We start from the raw sequence: 14,722 nt of genomic DNA, 5'->3' as shown, positions 1-14,722 counted from the left end.
GCCCCCATCACGGATGACATCACAGAATCTACTGTGGACTTTGACAGGATGCCCGATGCTTCTTTGACATCAAGTGTTCTCTCGGGAGCATCTCTCACAGATTCCACCAGCAGCGCAACGCTCTCCATCCCCGATGTCAAAATAACCCAACATTTTTCAACAGAAGAAATTGAGGATGAATATGTAACTGATTATACGAGGGAGATTCAAGAGATAATTGCCCATGAGTCACTGATTTTGACCTACTCCGAGCCTTCAGAAAGTGCCACATCTGTCCCGCCCTCCGACACACCCTCTCTCACATCATCTGTGTCTTCAGTTTGTACCACAGATAGCTCCTCACCCATCACTACCTTGGATAGTATAACCACAGTTTATGCGGAGCCTGTGGACATGGTGACTAAGTTTGAAGATTCTGAGATTTCTTCATCAACATATTTTCCTGGCAGCATTATCGACTATCCGGAAGAAATAAGTATATCTTTAGCTCGGACTGCCCTACCGGATGGAAGAGCGAGTGCTGATCATATCGTGATTTCCTTATCTGATATGGGACCGTCTCTCGAACCTGTAGGAACTGAACCCGAGGGGCTCATTGCTGACACTATTTCCACTGACTTATCTACATCTGAAAAAGACCCAGTGAAGAAAGCCAAGAAGGACACCGGGAATGGAATTATTCTTGACGTTTTGGAAGCTTACAGAGATAAAAGGGAGAAGTCTGAGGTTGAACCCACAAAAATTGGCTTATCTGAAACCGGGTTTGATCAGCCTCCTTCTCCTGCTATTGCAGTGGAGGAGCAGGTTCCAGCGACACGCTTGCTGTCTGGACAGGTCTTTGATCAAGCTAAACCTGCACCTCCCTTGCCATCTGGCAGCCCTTCTGTTAGCTCTCTTCCGACTAAAACTCGTCCATTCTTTAGAAGTTCTTCTGTGGATGCATCAGCCCAACCTCCTCCACCTCCTCCCCCGCCCCCTCCACCTCCTCCCCCACCCCCTCCTCCTCCTCCTCCACCCCTTCCTCCACCAACCTCACCTAAACCAGCTGTTCATCCTAAAAAAAAGGTAATCGCTACAGCTCCGGTGACTCTAACTCCTACAGCTACACCGCCAGCTGATGTTGTTACTGCAGCAGAGGCCGCGGCCATTCCAAGAGGTAGTGGGTTACCCATAACAAAAATATGTACCCCTGCACCTCCTCCTGTTCCTCCTAAACCATCTTCCATCCCGTCTGGCCTTGTGTTTACACACAGACCTGAGCCAAGTAAACCTCCAATTGCCCCCAAACCAGCAGTTCCTCAGCTTCCAGTAACGACACAAAAACCAGCAGATACACACCCCAAACCGGCAGGTCTATCTTTAACTTCAAATATGACACTAAATTTAGTGACTTCAGCAGATTATAAATTACCTTCCCCTACATCCCCACTTTCCCCTCACTCTAACAAGTCCTCCCCGAGATTTTCCAAATCCCTCATGGAAACCTATGTGGTTATCACGTTGCCATCTGAACCCGGGACTCCAACAGATTCTTCAGCCAGTCAGGCAATCACCAGTTGGCCCCTGGGGTCACCCCCCAAAGACCTGATTTCCATCGAACCAGTGTTTTCTTTAGTTCCTCCTCTGACCACGGCGGGAATGCCCAGTTCTGCAGCACCAAGCTTGTACCTCTCAGGATCTCTGGGGACATTGTCTGCTCTCCCGGTCACAACCTTGTCTTCATTTCAAGCAGCCCCAACCTCGGAGACACAGTTTTTCACAGCTGAAGTTTCTCAGGCCGAGGTTTCAGCAGCCAGAAGTGCAGTCCCCGGTGTTGGTCTCAGCAGTGTCCCGATCTCAGTTTCCCCAGAGCCTCTTGCTCTCGACAAGCGTCAGCCTAAGGAAAACGGGAAGGTGCAGCTTGTGGGCGATGCCATTGATTTGCGAACGGTACCAAAAGGAGAGGTGCAGGTGCCTGACAAGGGTGTGGATCTTTCCGCTGCCACCGTAGATCTGAAGAGGCAGAGCGCCGCAAGTGACGTTTATGGCAGGCAGATTAGTGCTGTCCAGCCCTCCGTTATAAATCTCAGCACAACTCCGTCAGCAGCGACGCCGATGGCCCTGCTCGCAGAGTCCGCGACCGTGGTCGCGGGCACTGCTGGTTCAAGTCACGCTGTGGCCGCGGAAAGCCTGGTGGGCCTAGAACGTGGGACGACTGCACCGCTCCAGCTCACGACATCAAAGCCCGCTGAGCCCACGTACAAGATGCCAAGTGGCCAGGCCTTCCCTGCTGCTAGGGAGGACGCGCCGATAAACTTATCTTTAGGCCCTTCGGCACACCCGGTGACTTCAGCTCTTCCAAAACCTGTCACTGTGCCTCCTGCTGGTGTCACAAATGGATGGACTGATAGCATCACATTGCAGGGCATCCCTGATGGGGAGGTGGTGGACCTCAGTACAACAAAGTCGCACAGAACAGTTGTGACAATGGACGAATCCACTTCGGGTGTGGTGACCAAGATAGTGGAAGATGATGACAAGCCTGTTGATCTGACTGCAGGAAGAAGAGCTGTGTGCTGTGATATGGTTTACAAGTTACCCTTCGGAAGGAGCTGCACGGCACAGCAGCCTGCCACTACTCTTCCTGAGGATCGTTTTGGCTATAGGGATGACCACTATCAGTACTATCGATCAGGGCCCTATGGTTATAGAGGGATTGGGGGAATGAAACCTTCCATGTCCGACACTAATTTAGCGGAAGCTGGACATTTTTTCTATAAAAGTAAAAATGCTTTTGATTATTCCGGAGGCACTGATGCAGCAGTAGATCTGACTTCAGGGAGAAGTACTACAGGTCAGTATGATGTGGCAACAGACCTTTCCTTGAAATGTCGTTATGGTGTCCCTCATCTCATTTCAGGATGAAAGATGTGGTCCCTTTTCCAATTTTGTTACCTTTTCTCTTGCTTTGGATGTTTTGGCAACATATTTTGGAGTCCATGTGCACTTTCATTTCTTCGTGTTTTTTTTTTTTTTTAATTTTTTCTGCCCAGCATCGCCTGCATGTGCCTGCATGATCAACATCGCTTTTATTCCGCATCTGATTAGGTTAACCTGTGGATTTGCATGCCGTCCCATTCATTATGTTCGTCAAGATTGAGAGGGCTTTCAAACCCAAAAAGCATCATTCGTTCTGGGAACCAGACTGTAACTCTACCCTGTGTTTCAGGTGAGGTAATGGATTATTCAAGCAAGACCACAGGTCCCTATCCAGAAACACGGCAAGTCATTTCAGAAGTTGGGATTAGTACCCCACAGTATTCCACAGCAAGAATGACTCCACCTCCAGGATCCCAGTATGGTGTGGGGAGCGTTCTGAGGTCATCGAATGGTGTCGTCTATTCTTCAGTAGCAACCCCAATTCCCTCCACATTTGCTATCACCACACAACCTGGCTCCATTTTCAGCACCACGGTGAGGGATTTGTCTGGCGTGCACACAGCTGACGCCGTGACTTCGTTATCCGCTCTGCACCAGAGCCAGCCGATGCCTAGATCCTATTTCCTAACAACAGGTGCCTCTGAAACAGACATCGCGGCACCTGGTATTGATATCAGTGCCAGTTTGCAGACCCTTACGATGGAGACTCTGACTGCTGAGACGATAGACTCAGTTCCCACTTTAACCACAGCATCCGAAGTGTTTTCTGAAGTGGTGGGAGATGAAACTGCTATTTTAATTGTACCCGAAGAAGATAAACAGCAGCAGCAGCTCGACTTGGAGCGTGAGCTCCTGGAACTGGAGAAAATTAAGCAACAGCGTTTTGCCGAGGAACTGGAGTGGGAGCGTCAGGAAATTCAAAGGTTCCGGGAACAAGAAAAGATCATGGTTCAAAAGAAGCTGGAGGAGCTGCAGTCTATGAAGCAGCACCTTCTCTATCAGCAAGAAGAGGAGCGGCAGGCCCAGTTCATGATGAGGCAGGAGACCTTAGCTCAGCAACAGCTACAGCTGGAGCAGATCCAGCACCTGCAGCAGCAGCTTCACCAGCAGCTGGAAGAGCAGAAGATTCGCCAGATCTACCAGTATAACTACGACCCTTCTGGAACTGCATCTCCCCAAACGACCACGGAGCAGGCGATGCTGGAAGGGCAGTATGCTGCCCCGGAAGGGAGTGCGTTCTGGGCTCCTGAGGACGCCACCACCACCGCCTCGGCCGTCGTGGCGATCGAAATTCCCCAGAGCCAGGGCTGGTACACAATGCAGTCTGATGGTGTGACCCAGTACATCGCCCCACCTGGCATCCTTAGCACCGTCTCAGAAATCCCTCTGACAGAGGTGGTGGTCAAGGAGGAGAAGCAGCCCAAAAAGAGAAGTTCTGCAGCGAAAGCCCGTGGACAGTATGAGGAAATGGGGGAACCCGATGACCCCCGCGGCTTTAAAAAGATAGTGGACAGCGGCGTGCAAACCGACGACGAGGACGCAGCAGACCGGAGCTATGTGAGTAGGAGGCGGAGAACCAAAAAGAGTGTTGATACAAGTGTCCAAACTGATGATGAAGATCAGGATGAATGGGATATGCCTACTAGAGCGAGGAGGAAAGCTCGAGTAGGCAAGTACGGGGACAGCACTGTGGATGCTGACAAGAGCAAACCCCTTTCCAAGGTCGCCAGTATAGCAGTTCAGACAGTAGCCGAGATTTCTGTGCAGACTGAACCCGTTGGAACCATAAGAACACCGTCAGTACACGCACGCGTGGATGCCAAGGTAGAAATAATTAAACACATTTCAGCCCCTGAAAAGACTTACAAAGGGGGCAGCTTAGGATGTCAAACAGAAGCAGATTCAGACACACAGAGTCCTCAGTATCTGAGTGCCACCTCTCCACCCAAAGACAAGAAACGCCCAACACCTTTAGAGATTGGTTACTCATCTCACCTTCGGGCAGATTCCACATTACAGCTGGCTCCTTCCCCACCCAAATCTCCAAAAGTCCTTTATTCACCCATCTCACCACTTTCACCAGGCAAAGCCTTAGAATCAGCCTTTGTACCTTATGAAAAACCCCTCCCTGATGAGATAAGTCCACAGAAAGTACTGCATCCAGACATGGCTAAAGTGCCCCCAGCAAGTCCTAAGACAGCCAAGATGATGCAGCGGTCCATGTCTGACCCCAAGCCTCTGAGTCCAACAGCAGATGAAAGTTCCAGGGCTCCTTTTCAGTATACCGAGGGCTACACGGTAAGAGTGATTCTTTTTAGTTAGAAGACAATAGATGAGTTGATGTTAACCGTGTGTTTGCAGACTTGCGGAGGCAGTGAGGCTCCTGGTACCTTAGAACCTGATACTGCAGTTTAGGGAGGATTATTTCATTCGAAATTTGGGGAAAAACCAGGAAAGTATACGTCCATTTAGAGATACCAAAAAAAGAAGGCACCTTATGTGAGCAGAATGAAAAAGAAGTGCATTACTTTATGGTTCCCTGAGATTGAAAGTTTCATTCTGACCTTGAAATCTCCCAAGTGTCCGTTGTAGAGTGTGATTTCCGGGAGTATAATTAATATTCATATTCAAGTATGATGGAATAAATACTGAGCATAAACAGATAAGGCGAAGGACGGCCCTAAATTTAGGCCCATGGACCCTGGAAATCTTCATTGGGAGGGTCCTTGGAGATCTTCCAATCAGTTTTGTCTTCCTCCAGCCAGAATATTTTCAGAAAAGGGCTTAGAATATTTACTGTTCAAAAGAGAGCATTTCTAGAGAAGGCAGATGAAAGAGTAATATAATTTCATAGTTCATCCATGCTTGTTTAGTTTCTGGCAACTTTCTTAAATCTAACCTCAGGTAAACCTTAATTCTAGGGCTTATAGAAGCAAAAAGAATTTTTATGTGTCTTTGCATAATAGCCATTAATTATTTTAAAATATAGCGGTATGCTTCAAAGGAGAAAGAATATAGGTATGTTGGACGCATTTGTGAAGATCTCTCTAGCTGAGCTAGTAAGAAATGGTAATAATCAGCTAGAAAAACAAGTGTATCCTACTTTTAAAATCTAATATAATACTCTTGAGAAGGCTGTTGATAAATATGATAGTTCAATTTAGATAAGATCCACGTTCAAATTAAAAGTTCCCTCAATTTACTGGTGTTTGAACTCCAGATTTTCAAACTCTAAAGCTTCTAAATAGACTTTTCTGAGACACTGTTATATTTCCGCTGGCCCATGTATCTTAGACATTATGGCTGTGGGCTGGGAATAAGTCATCAAATATGACTGCAAGTCTATTTATAGGTATGTAGACATCTCTATAGGCATATTAAAATTACAAATTCATATCTTTTAGTTTCATAGTGACATTTTGTTATTACGTATTTTCTTAAGCAGTATGTCCCCTCATGAAGGAAAATTATCTTCATGTGGGGGTCAGAGGTCATAACATGAAGTCAGGAAAGCACTGGTGCATTGAGATTTCATTCGGTTTACAGAAAGTTATTTTTTTCTATGGCTTTGTTTCCAGAATTAAATCTGTTGTGAGAAGTGATTTTCAATTCAGCTATGTGTATAAGTGTTTTTATAGCAGTGGCATCCAGATTCGCCTAAAGAGTTACTTGGAAACTTGGAAAATGTGGTTTTTGACAGGACTTTAAAGTAATATACCATTTACATCCTCAGAAAGAATAGACTTTCCCAGTTGATGTATTGATTATTTACTTAATATATAGCCCTATACCCTTAATTCATATAAACTCAGTTAAAGAAGAGGTTGAAGTTGTATTTTTTTTTTCACAGTATTCACCTTCAGACTTAGAAGTGTGAAATGAAAGATACCGGGAGTTATGTGGGTTGTATTCCAGGTGATGATACTGATTAACTACCTAATCCCAAAGGAAGTTGGGTAGAATTACGAAATAATTTCTGAGCCTGAAATATCCTAGGTGGATTGAGCTCCTGAAGTTCAGTAGTTCCTTTTCCTAATCAGTCCAACTCAGTGCTTTAATATGGAATAAGCTCAACTCAAAGATACTGTTTTATTTCACGCACAAGGTAGACCATTTTGTGTACAGGTAATGTTTTTGGCACCTTAGATACTGTGATTCGAACATGTGACTTTTATAATTGGTTTCTTTGCCCATTTCTAGACATGCTTTGAGTCTGTTGTAAAAAACTAAATTCCTTCATTATAAACATGGATTAGTTGTTTCGAAAAGCATAATATTCTAAGTGATATTCGTAGTGATATGGGTTTAATTTAAGAAGTTTAGCTCAGTAATTTACATACTGTTAATTTTCTCAGAACTAGTAAAGTTGAGAAGAATCACACCATTCAGTAGCCACTGAGACAACATAGCATAAAATAGCGTGCTGTAAGGTAGCAGAAAAGAGAAGTTCTATCCTATATGTGATTCTGTGGTCAGATCTCTTTTTTCTGGAAGTGTGAGGAAATGTTTCAAAGAACACGTTCTGAAACATGAGGGTGAAATCTCTGTTGGACCCTGAAGACAAAAAAGGAGGTCCCTCTAAATAGAGGAAACAGACTATGCACATGTTCATACTGATGAACAAGCAAAAGGAAAGAGGAGGAAGAAGAGGTTTACTATAAAACTGGAAAAGTAGTAAAGAGCATATCACTGGGAATCTAATTTGCTGAGTTACTGTTTGGATTTCCTTTCCAAGGTCATCAAGAGATTAAACATAAGCCATCATCTTTTTTTTTTCTTTTTCTTTTTCTTTTCTTTTTCCTTTTCCTTTTCCCTTTTCTTTTCGTCTTTTCTTTTCTTTTTTCTTTTCTTTTGTTTTCTTTTGTTCTCTTCTCTTCTCTCTTTTCTTTTCTTTCTTTTCTTTTCTTCTTTCTTTCTTTCCACACTCCATAGCTTAAACTCTCCAGTAGATCCTCATCGAATTCAGAATACCTTAGACATTTCTTAACAGGGACCCATATGATCTTTTCTTTGCCTATCTCACAACCTCATCAGTCGCTCCCCCATTTGCCCCCTCCTCTTGCTCTGCTCCCACCACTGACCTTGCCATTTGCTGGATGTGCCAACCTCATCCTCATGCCAGCCCTGTGTTGGGATCTCTCTCTCTCTCTCCCCTCAGATCTTTCTCTGGCTTATTCCTGTGTATAGGTTTCTGCTTAAGTTTTACTACCACAAAGAGGCTCTCCTTACCTCATTCTCTAAATAAATTTTCCTGGGGTGCCTGAATGGCAGTCAGTTAAGTGCCGGGCTCTTGATTTTGGCTCAGGTCATGATTTCAGGGTCCTCATTGGGCTTTTCGCTGAGCATGGAGCCTGCTTAGGATACTCTCTCTCCCTGTCCCTCTGCCCCCTGCCCTGTGCTGTCTCTCTCAAATAATAATAACAATGATGATGATGATGATAATAATAATAATATAAAGCACTGTATTGTACCTTTTATTTCTTCACAGGCAAATGTGGATCATTTCTTGCTTGTTTGGTTTGGTTTTGGTTCTCTTTCCATATTCACTTTTTTGTCTTAGTAACTATCTCAGAAACTTTTTGGAGCACTTTAATTACTACAGGGTCAGATCTTCCATCCTAGAGTTTCAAAACATTTGTCTTAATTTTGCAATTTGGAATATCAGAGATTTAAATTTTACTCTATCCCTACCGCATAGGAATTCAACTATGTCACATGAGATCCTTTAACTTGCGTATGGTTTTTCCATCGTGGAACTTGGGTCTTGTCTTTGACGCAGGAATTCTAAGGCAAAAGCATGGTTAGTGTTTAGTTAGTGTGTCACTGGCACTTTGAGTTCATGCTAAGCCCTAAGATGTCTTATATACTTAGTTAATTAAAATTTAGCACTAATTAACATAAAATCACAGAATAATGTGCACACTGTGCATAAGTGAAGCAGGGAGTTATCTGAGATAATTCTGTGGAGTTATGTAATGTTCCCTAGTGTCTATAAGAGTGAACTCTATCCCTTTTCTAGACTTCATCATTCTGGTATCAAAGTCATAGCCTCAAAGCCAAAATCTATTTTTGATAACATTTATGTATCCAGTTTTATCTTATAGCCTACTTCCTTTTACAAATGTAAATTTTTAACTGAGTAAAGATGGAAAAACATTACTGCTTTTTTCCTTAAGTCCTTCAGATTCTCAAGAGATATAACAAAAACAGAGTCAATATTTATTCCTTCCCATGAGGTTAAGCTGTCTACCTAGATTATGACTTGATAATGATGCGTTTTCATCACAGTTTAGAAAGAACAAAGGAAGAAGTATGTTTTCTAATGAAAAGAGTAGGTACACATGATTTTCTCACTTTCATTAGTAGAACTCTTCCTCAACTAGAATGCTTAATGAAAGCCAAATAGTTAAAAATAGGTGGATAGTGGTATAGAATGATACAATAACTATCTGTAATGATTAAATGAAGTAAATTTACCACCTTCCCATGTCTGGCAACTGTAGATACCTAGTAATATTGATTCCCTTTCTTCAGGTTGACATTTGACAATATCTGTATGTTCTCAACACAAATTTGCCTACTGTCCCTTTAGGGCTTTACTTTATGGGTTGGTGCAAATAATTCTCAGATCTCCTAGTAACTATGTGACTTTCATATTCTGTGGAATATATAATGCCACTTCTCTAGAAATATCAGATTCCTGTTCTCTATGACCATTTTAAATTTACTTTTCTGGGTAAATAAACCAGAGCACCAAAATGTGTTCCTGATGCCCTTTATCTTTCTTATATATAATGAGATTGATTTACATCATGTCCCAGATGATCAATAACTTTAGGAAGGAAGGTTAATATAGCATTCTCTACAAAATCAGGAGCCAAAGTGACATTATCCATTGGGAGAAATAGCATTGTAAATTCAAAGAATTTGTTTGGTGCTGGAAGGAGTCTGATTCACTCAAAAGATTTCTTGATCTTAAAAAATACCATTTTTGAGTGATTTATTTAAAAAAAGACATGCATTTCCAAAATAGCACATTTTGCCAATGATGATACATACCACTTTTTGCACTAAAATAAGTTACATTTAAAATGTTACCACCTTTGTATGCCTTAAAAATCCAAGGTGAGTGTTAAAGCTGTTTTTTACTACCCTTAGACTTATTGAACAAGCATACAGCTTTTTGAATAATAAGGCAAACTCCTTATTAAAATCTTTTTATTCTAGACTTTAAGCCAGGATCCTGTTGCAAAGCAGATGGTACTCATGAGCTGATTTTTACAAGAATATGTTTTGCTTCACTGATTGCTGTTTTGATAGCTATTTTTGAGATTTTTGGAACCCTTTAATATGTATTTCTGAAAGTAATTTCCATAACCTAAAGTGAAAAATTTTATTTCTGTCAATTTTATTTCTGTCAGAATATACAGAATTAAGAAATGACTGTGATGGCCAAGTATGATTTAAAATTAATGTCATTAGAGGTTGCTTTTTATTACTCTTTTTGAAAAACAAGATAAATCAGTCTATTAAAACTGACTTTGATGAAATTACCTGTTTTATAATGGTGGTATTTATGTATGTCAGTCAAGATTAGTCAGACATTAAAAATAGGTTTTTATAAATCATAATTACTCTTTCCTTAGCTCTATCTTCATTACTAATACATTTTTCTCATGACACTTCTTTATGATTAAAATCTTGTACTTGAAAATGCAACTTTTCTACAATTGAAATAAGAAATACTATTTTAAAGTGTTTTCCAAAATAAATGACAGTAAAATAATAATTTATGGGGATTAATTATTAGGATATAAAAATAAAAACTAATGTGTATATATATATTGTATATACACATTATATTTTATACATTACATTTTATGTTATATATTTACATATATACATATAAATGTCAGTGAGTGAAAACCAGAAAGTTTTTAGTTTGATCTCATCAATTTAGTTTTAAGTAGTTAACATTGCTATAGTCCCTATGTTAGGATTAATTTCAAAATAAAGCTTTTTAGACTGAAGGAGAAAAAATGCAGATCATTGTATTATCTTTAACCAGACATCTGCATTTCAAAATATGCAAATAAGTATAATTAGAAGAAATATTTAAAATGTAACACTTAAACATTCAGACCTGCCAGTTTAACGCAGGGGAATTATGAATTAATAGAGCATTGATTTTTACTGGCACAGCTTAAAAACAGAATATTATTTAACATTAATTAATTTCTTAAATATATTATCATAGTATTCATTTCTGATCAATTCACTACACTTTCTTTTTTGGACAATTTGTAACTGACATAACAATGAAGCTGCATACAAACTCTCCTAAATAAATTCCCTCCTAACGTGTACTTTTGCATATTTCTAGAAATTTCTAAAAATTACTATATAATATTGTCTAATCTGCATTAACTATGACTGAAAAAATCAAGAAACAACTAAAATGATTATCATACAAAAATTTGGAATAGCTGATTTTATACTTTGAGGTATAAGGTATACAGAGGCATCACAATGTATCCTAGTAGTTTTGTGACATTTCTTACATCATATTCAACATCAAAATACAAAAGTTCTTCCTTTTGCATGGTTTTGCCTTCCATGGCTTCAGTTTGGATAGTCAACCACAATCTGGAAGCAGATGATCCTCTGAAGTATAATCAGAAGGCCAACAGTAACCTACATCACAAGGCCTGTGTCATTCACCTATCATATAGGTGTCATTCATCCTATCATATAGGCATTTTATCATCTGGCATCATCACAAGAAGAAGGATGAGTATAGTACAGTAAGATATTTGAGAGAGGAAAACAGACCACATTCACATAATTTTTATTATAGTATGTTGTAATTTTTCTATTTTATTGTTAATTTCTTACTCTAACTTATAAATTAAACTTTCTCTTAGGTATGTAGGTATAGGAAAAGACAGTAGGGTTCAGTACTATCCATGGTTTCAGGCATCCACTGAGGGTATTGGAACATGTCTCCTCTGGATAAGGGAAGACTAGTGTCTACAGATGTATATGCATATATGTCCATATATAAAATATTTCATGTTTTTGTGGCCTCATATAACTAATAAAATATTTTCACATGCAGTTGCTTGGTTGAGATCCAAACCACTCATTTTCTGTAGGCTTTATGTTATTTTATACCATAGTCTAAAATGAGGAGACTGAAGTTCCATACCCAGCCCTTATACTCAGCCAAGATTAATTCCATTTGCATCACATAAGGCCTTGGATTTAACAGGGTTTTCTTTGGGTACTGTTCTGTATCTTGAATTATGTGTAGAGTTTGAATTAGGAGAGCACTAGAACAAGTATGGTGAGTTAAACGGAGTCTTCAATGAACTGACTAACTTAAACAACATTAGTTTATTTATTTAGCCTGCAGCTGTAAACAGGAAAGGGATTTTTAAAACCTGTCTTATTTCAACCTGAAGCTCAAGGTGCAAGGGATTCCAATTAAAACAGCCAAAAAATTGAATCTTAATGCTTAAAAACAGTATAAGAAATCATGAAGCTAGATTTTATAGAACTACTTTTGAAGAATTTTTTTGATTGAAAAAATTTTGTGGGGACACCTGGGTGGCTCAGTGGTTGAGCATCTGCCTTAGGCTCAGGTCGCGATCCTGGGGTCCTGGGATGGAGTCCTACATTAGGCTCCCTGCAGGGAGCCTGCTTCACCCTCTGCCTATGTCTTTGCCTCTCTCATGAATAAATAAAATCTTCAAAAAATTTTTTTATGAAATGGCAAATAACTAATCTTTGTGAAGAACAATAAATAACCCTCTTAAGGAAACAAAATTTCAGTAGAAATAGATTTGTAATAGAAGATGATTATACTTGTCATTTCTCCTTTCTTCTCTAGTGAATGATTATATATGTTTATGAAAAATTACATATATACAAAAATTGTTTGGGCTCTCTAATAAGCCATTTTAGCTACATGAATAAATTACTGTTAGTAGGTTGAACCACATTTTAATTTCTGATCTACTAGGTAGTATATTTTACCATGACAGGAACAAGGCGAGTCCTCATTGTTCATTTTTATTTTTATTTTTGGGGGGAAAGCTCAGCCATAATCACAGAGCTCAGTCTCTAGGCCTAGAAACTACTTAGATGACTTAGTCATTTACTTCTTTGAACCTTGATATGAAATCTCTGCTGCAAGTACTAATTACTGCTAATTGTAGAGAATTTTATAATACTTTGTGAAAGACTTGACCTCACAATATTAATTTTACTTTTGATGTGAATAAATGTGCATGAATTTCTTCAGAGTGTTGTATTAAAACAATAGAAATGTTTGTAACAGGAAGAACAATGTTATAGTTTAAAAAAGCTTCTTTGCTAGTGGTTTTGCAGTTCTTCCCTTTATGGCTGGAACTGATGCCTATAAATGCTCACTCAAATGCACAGCAATCAATAAGCTTAATTTTCATTAATTATCCACTTGGAAAATCATTTAATTACCCATCCATGTTTACCTTTATTCTCATGTAATTGAATGTGTAGAATTGAGAATTGGAAAGACAATTTAACCTCTTAAAATTTCTAGTAAATATTTAGTAAATATATTTTCATATATGTATAAGCCCATGAGTTTTGTCTTCTAGCAGACTAAGATAGTCCTTGCCAATTTTTTAACTTAACTGCCTTCTTTTATTGCTTGTTTATAGTGTTGTCTTTCTAAAGACTCAAATGGTTAAGCAGCTGATAAGGAATAGGGCCATAATCAAGTACTGTCTGAGGAAAATTTCCTCTTTAATTTGTGGGGAGCTATTTCACATGATTTGGAAAATAAATGATTGATTGATTATGAAAAATAAATACTTAATTCATTGCAAACACATGTAGATGAAAAGCAACTCTGAACTACTTTAATGCCACATTCCAAGATTGTGTTCTATGCCCAAGGATGGATAATCAGTCGATGAAAGAGAAACAAAAAACATAGAGATTTCTGTGATTTTGTGTTTAGGCTTTTCAAGAGTCTAAACGTAAAATGTCTTTATTTTCCCAAGATAATTTTTTAGTAGGTACTTTGCACCACTATTAAAATAGTCATTATGTTTTTCATGACTTTTTTGTTTTTAAAGATTTTATTCATGAGAGACATGGAGAGAGAGGCAGAGACATAGGCAGAGGGAGATGCAGGCTCCATGCAGGGAGCCTGATGCAGGACTCGATCCCAGGACCCTGGGATCACTACCTGAGCCAAAGGCAGATGCTCAACTGCTGAGCCACCCAGGCGTCCCTGTTTTTCATGACTTTTGACAGGTAGTTATTGAATCATTCCTCAAATTGCTAATGACCCAGGGCTCTAGAAGACATATCACATAAGTGGTCAATCATAATTCCAATACACCATGTGGAGAAATGTAGCATAATTAGAAATTTACACTTTACAGCATTTGAAATCAAGTTAATTTTCTTGTGATGAAAGATTGCCACTGAGGAAATATTTTATAGGAACATAGGAGATCACTACAATTTCTCTTTTTGGATCAATAATAGTTATCAAAATGGAATAATTCTTGGGCAGGCAGTACTCCCATATTCAGTGTGCAAGAGTGTAAAGAAAAGGTTGCTGAAAAGAAAAATGAGAACATATATTTTACTTTTTTATTTATGTTTCTGTTTTAGGATAAAATTTCATGTTAATTCCTGGAAACTTTTATTAACTTTATTATTCTACTGCAGATTGTCCACATAAACTATTTAACACATTTTCAGATAAGGGAATATATTCATTATTTCAGAGTGGTGAAGCAGA

At 39.5% G+C, this 14,722-nt stretch overlaps 1 protein-coding gene across 1 annotated transcript in view; it reads left to right on the top strand.

Annotated features, from left to right (window-relative positions):
• PCLO (piccolo presynaptic cytomatrix protein) overlaps nucleotides 1-14,722 on the top strand; it is a 390,843-nt gene that overhangs the window by 194,488 nt on the left and 181,633 nt on the right. The window contains 2 exon segments of the mRNA XM_055301126.1: nucleotides 2-2,833; nucleotides 3,209-5,217. Coding sequence (XP_055157101.1) covers nucleotides 2-2,833; nucleotides 3,209-5,217 — 4,841 coding nt within the window.

The sequence above is a fragment of the Nyctereutes procyonoides genome, unplaced genomic scaffold (genome assembly GCF_905146905.1).
Source record: "Nyctereutes procyonoides isolate TBG_1078 unplaced genomic scaffold, NYPRO_anot_genome, whole genome shotgun sequence".
Lineage (NCBI taxonomy): Eukaryota > Metazoa > Chordata > Mammalia > Carnivora > Canidae > Nyctereutes > Nyctereutes procyonoides.
The sequence above is the reverse complement of the archived record's forward strand: the minus strand, read 5'-3'. Positions and strand labels throughout refer to the sequence as shown.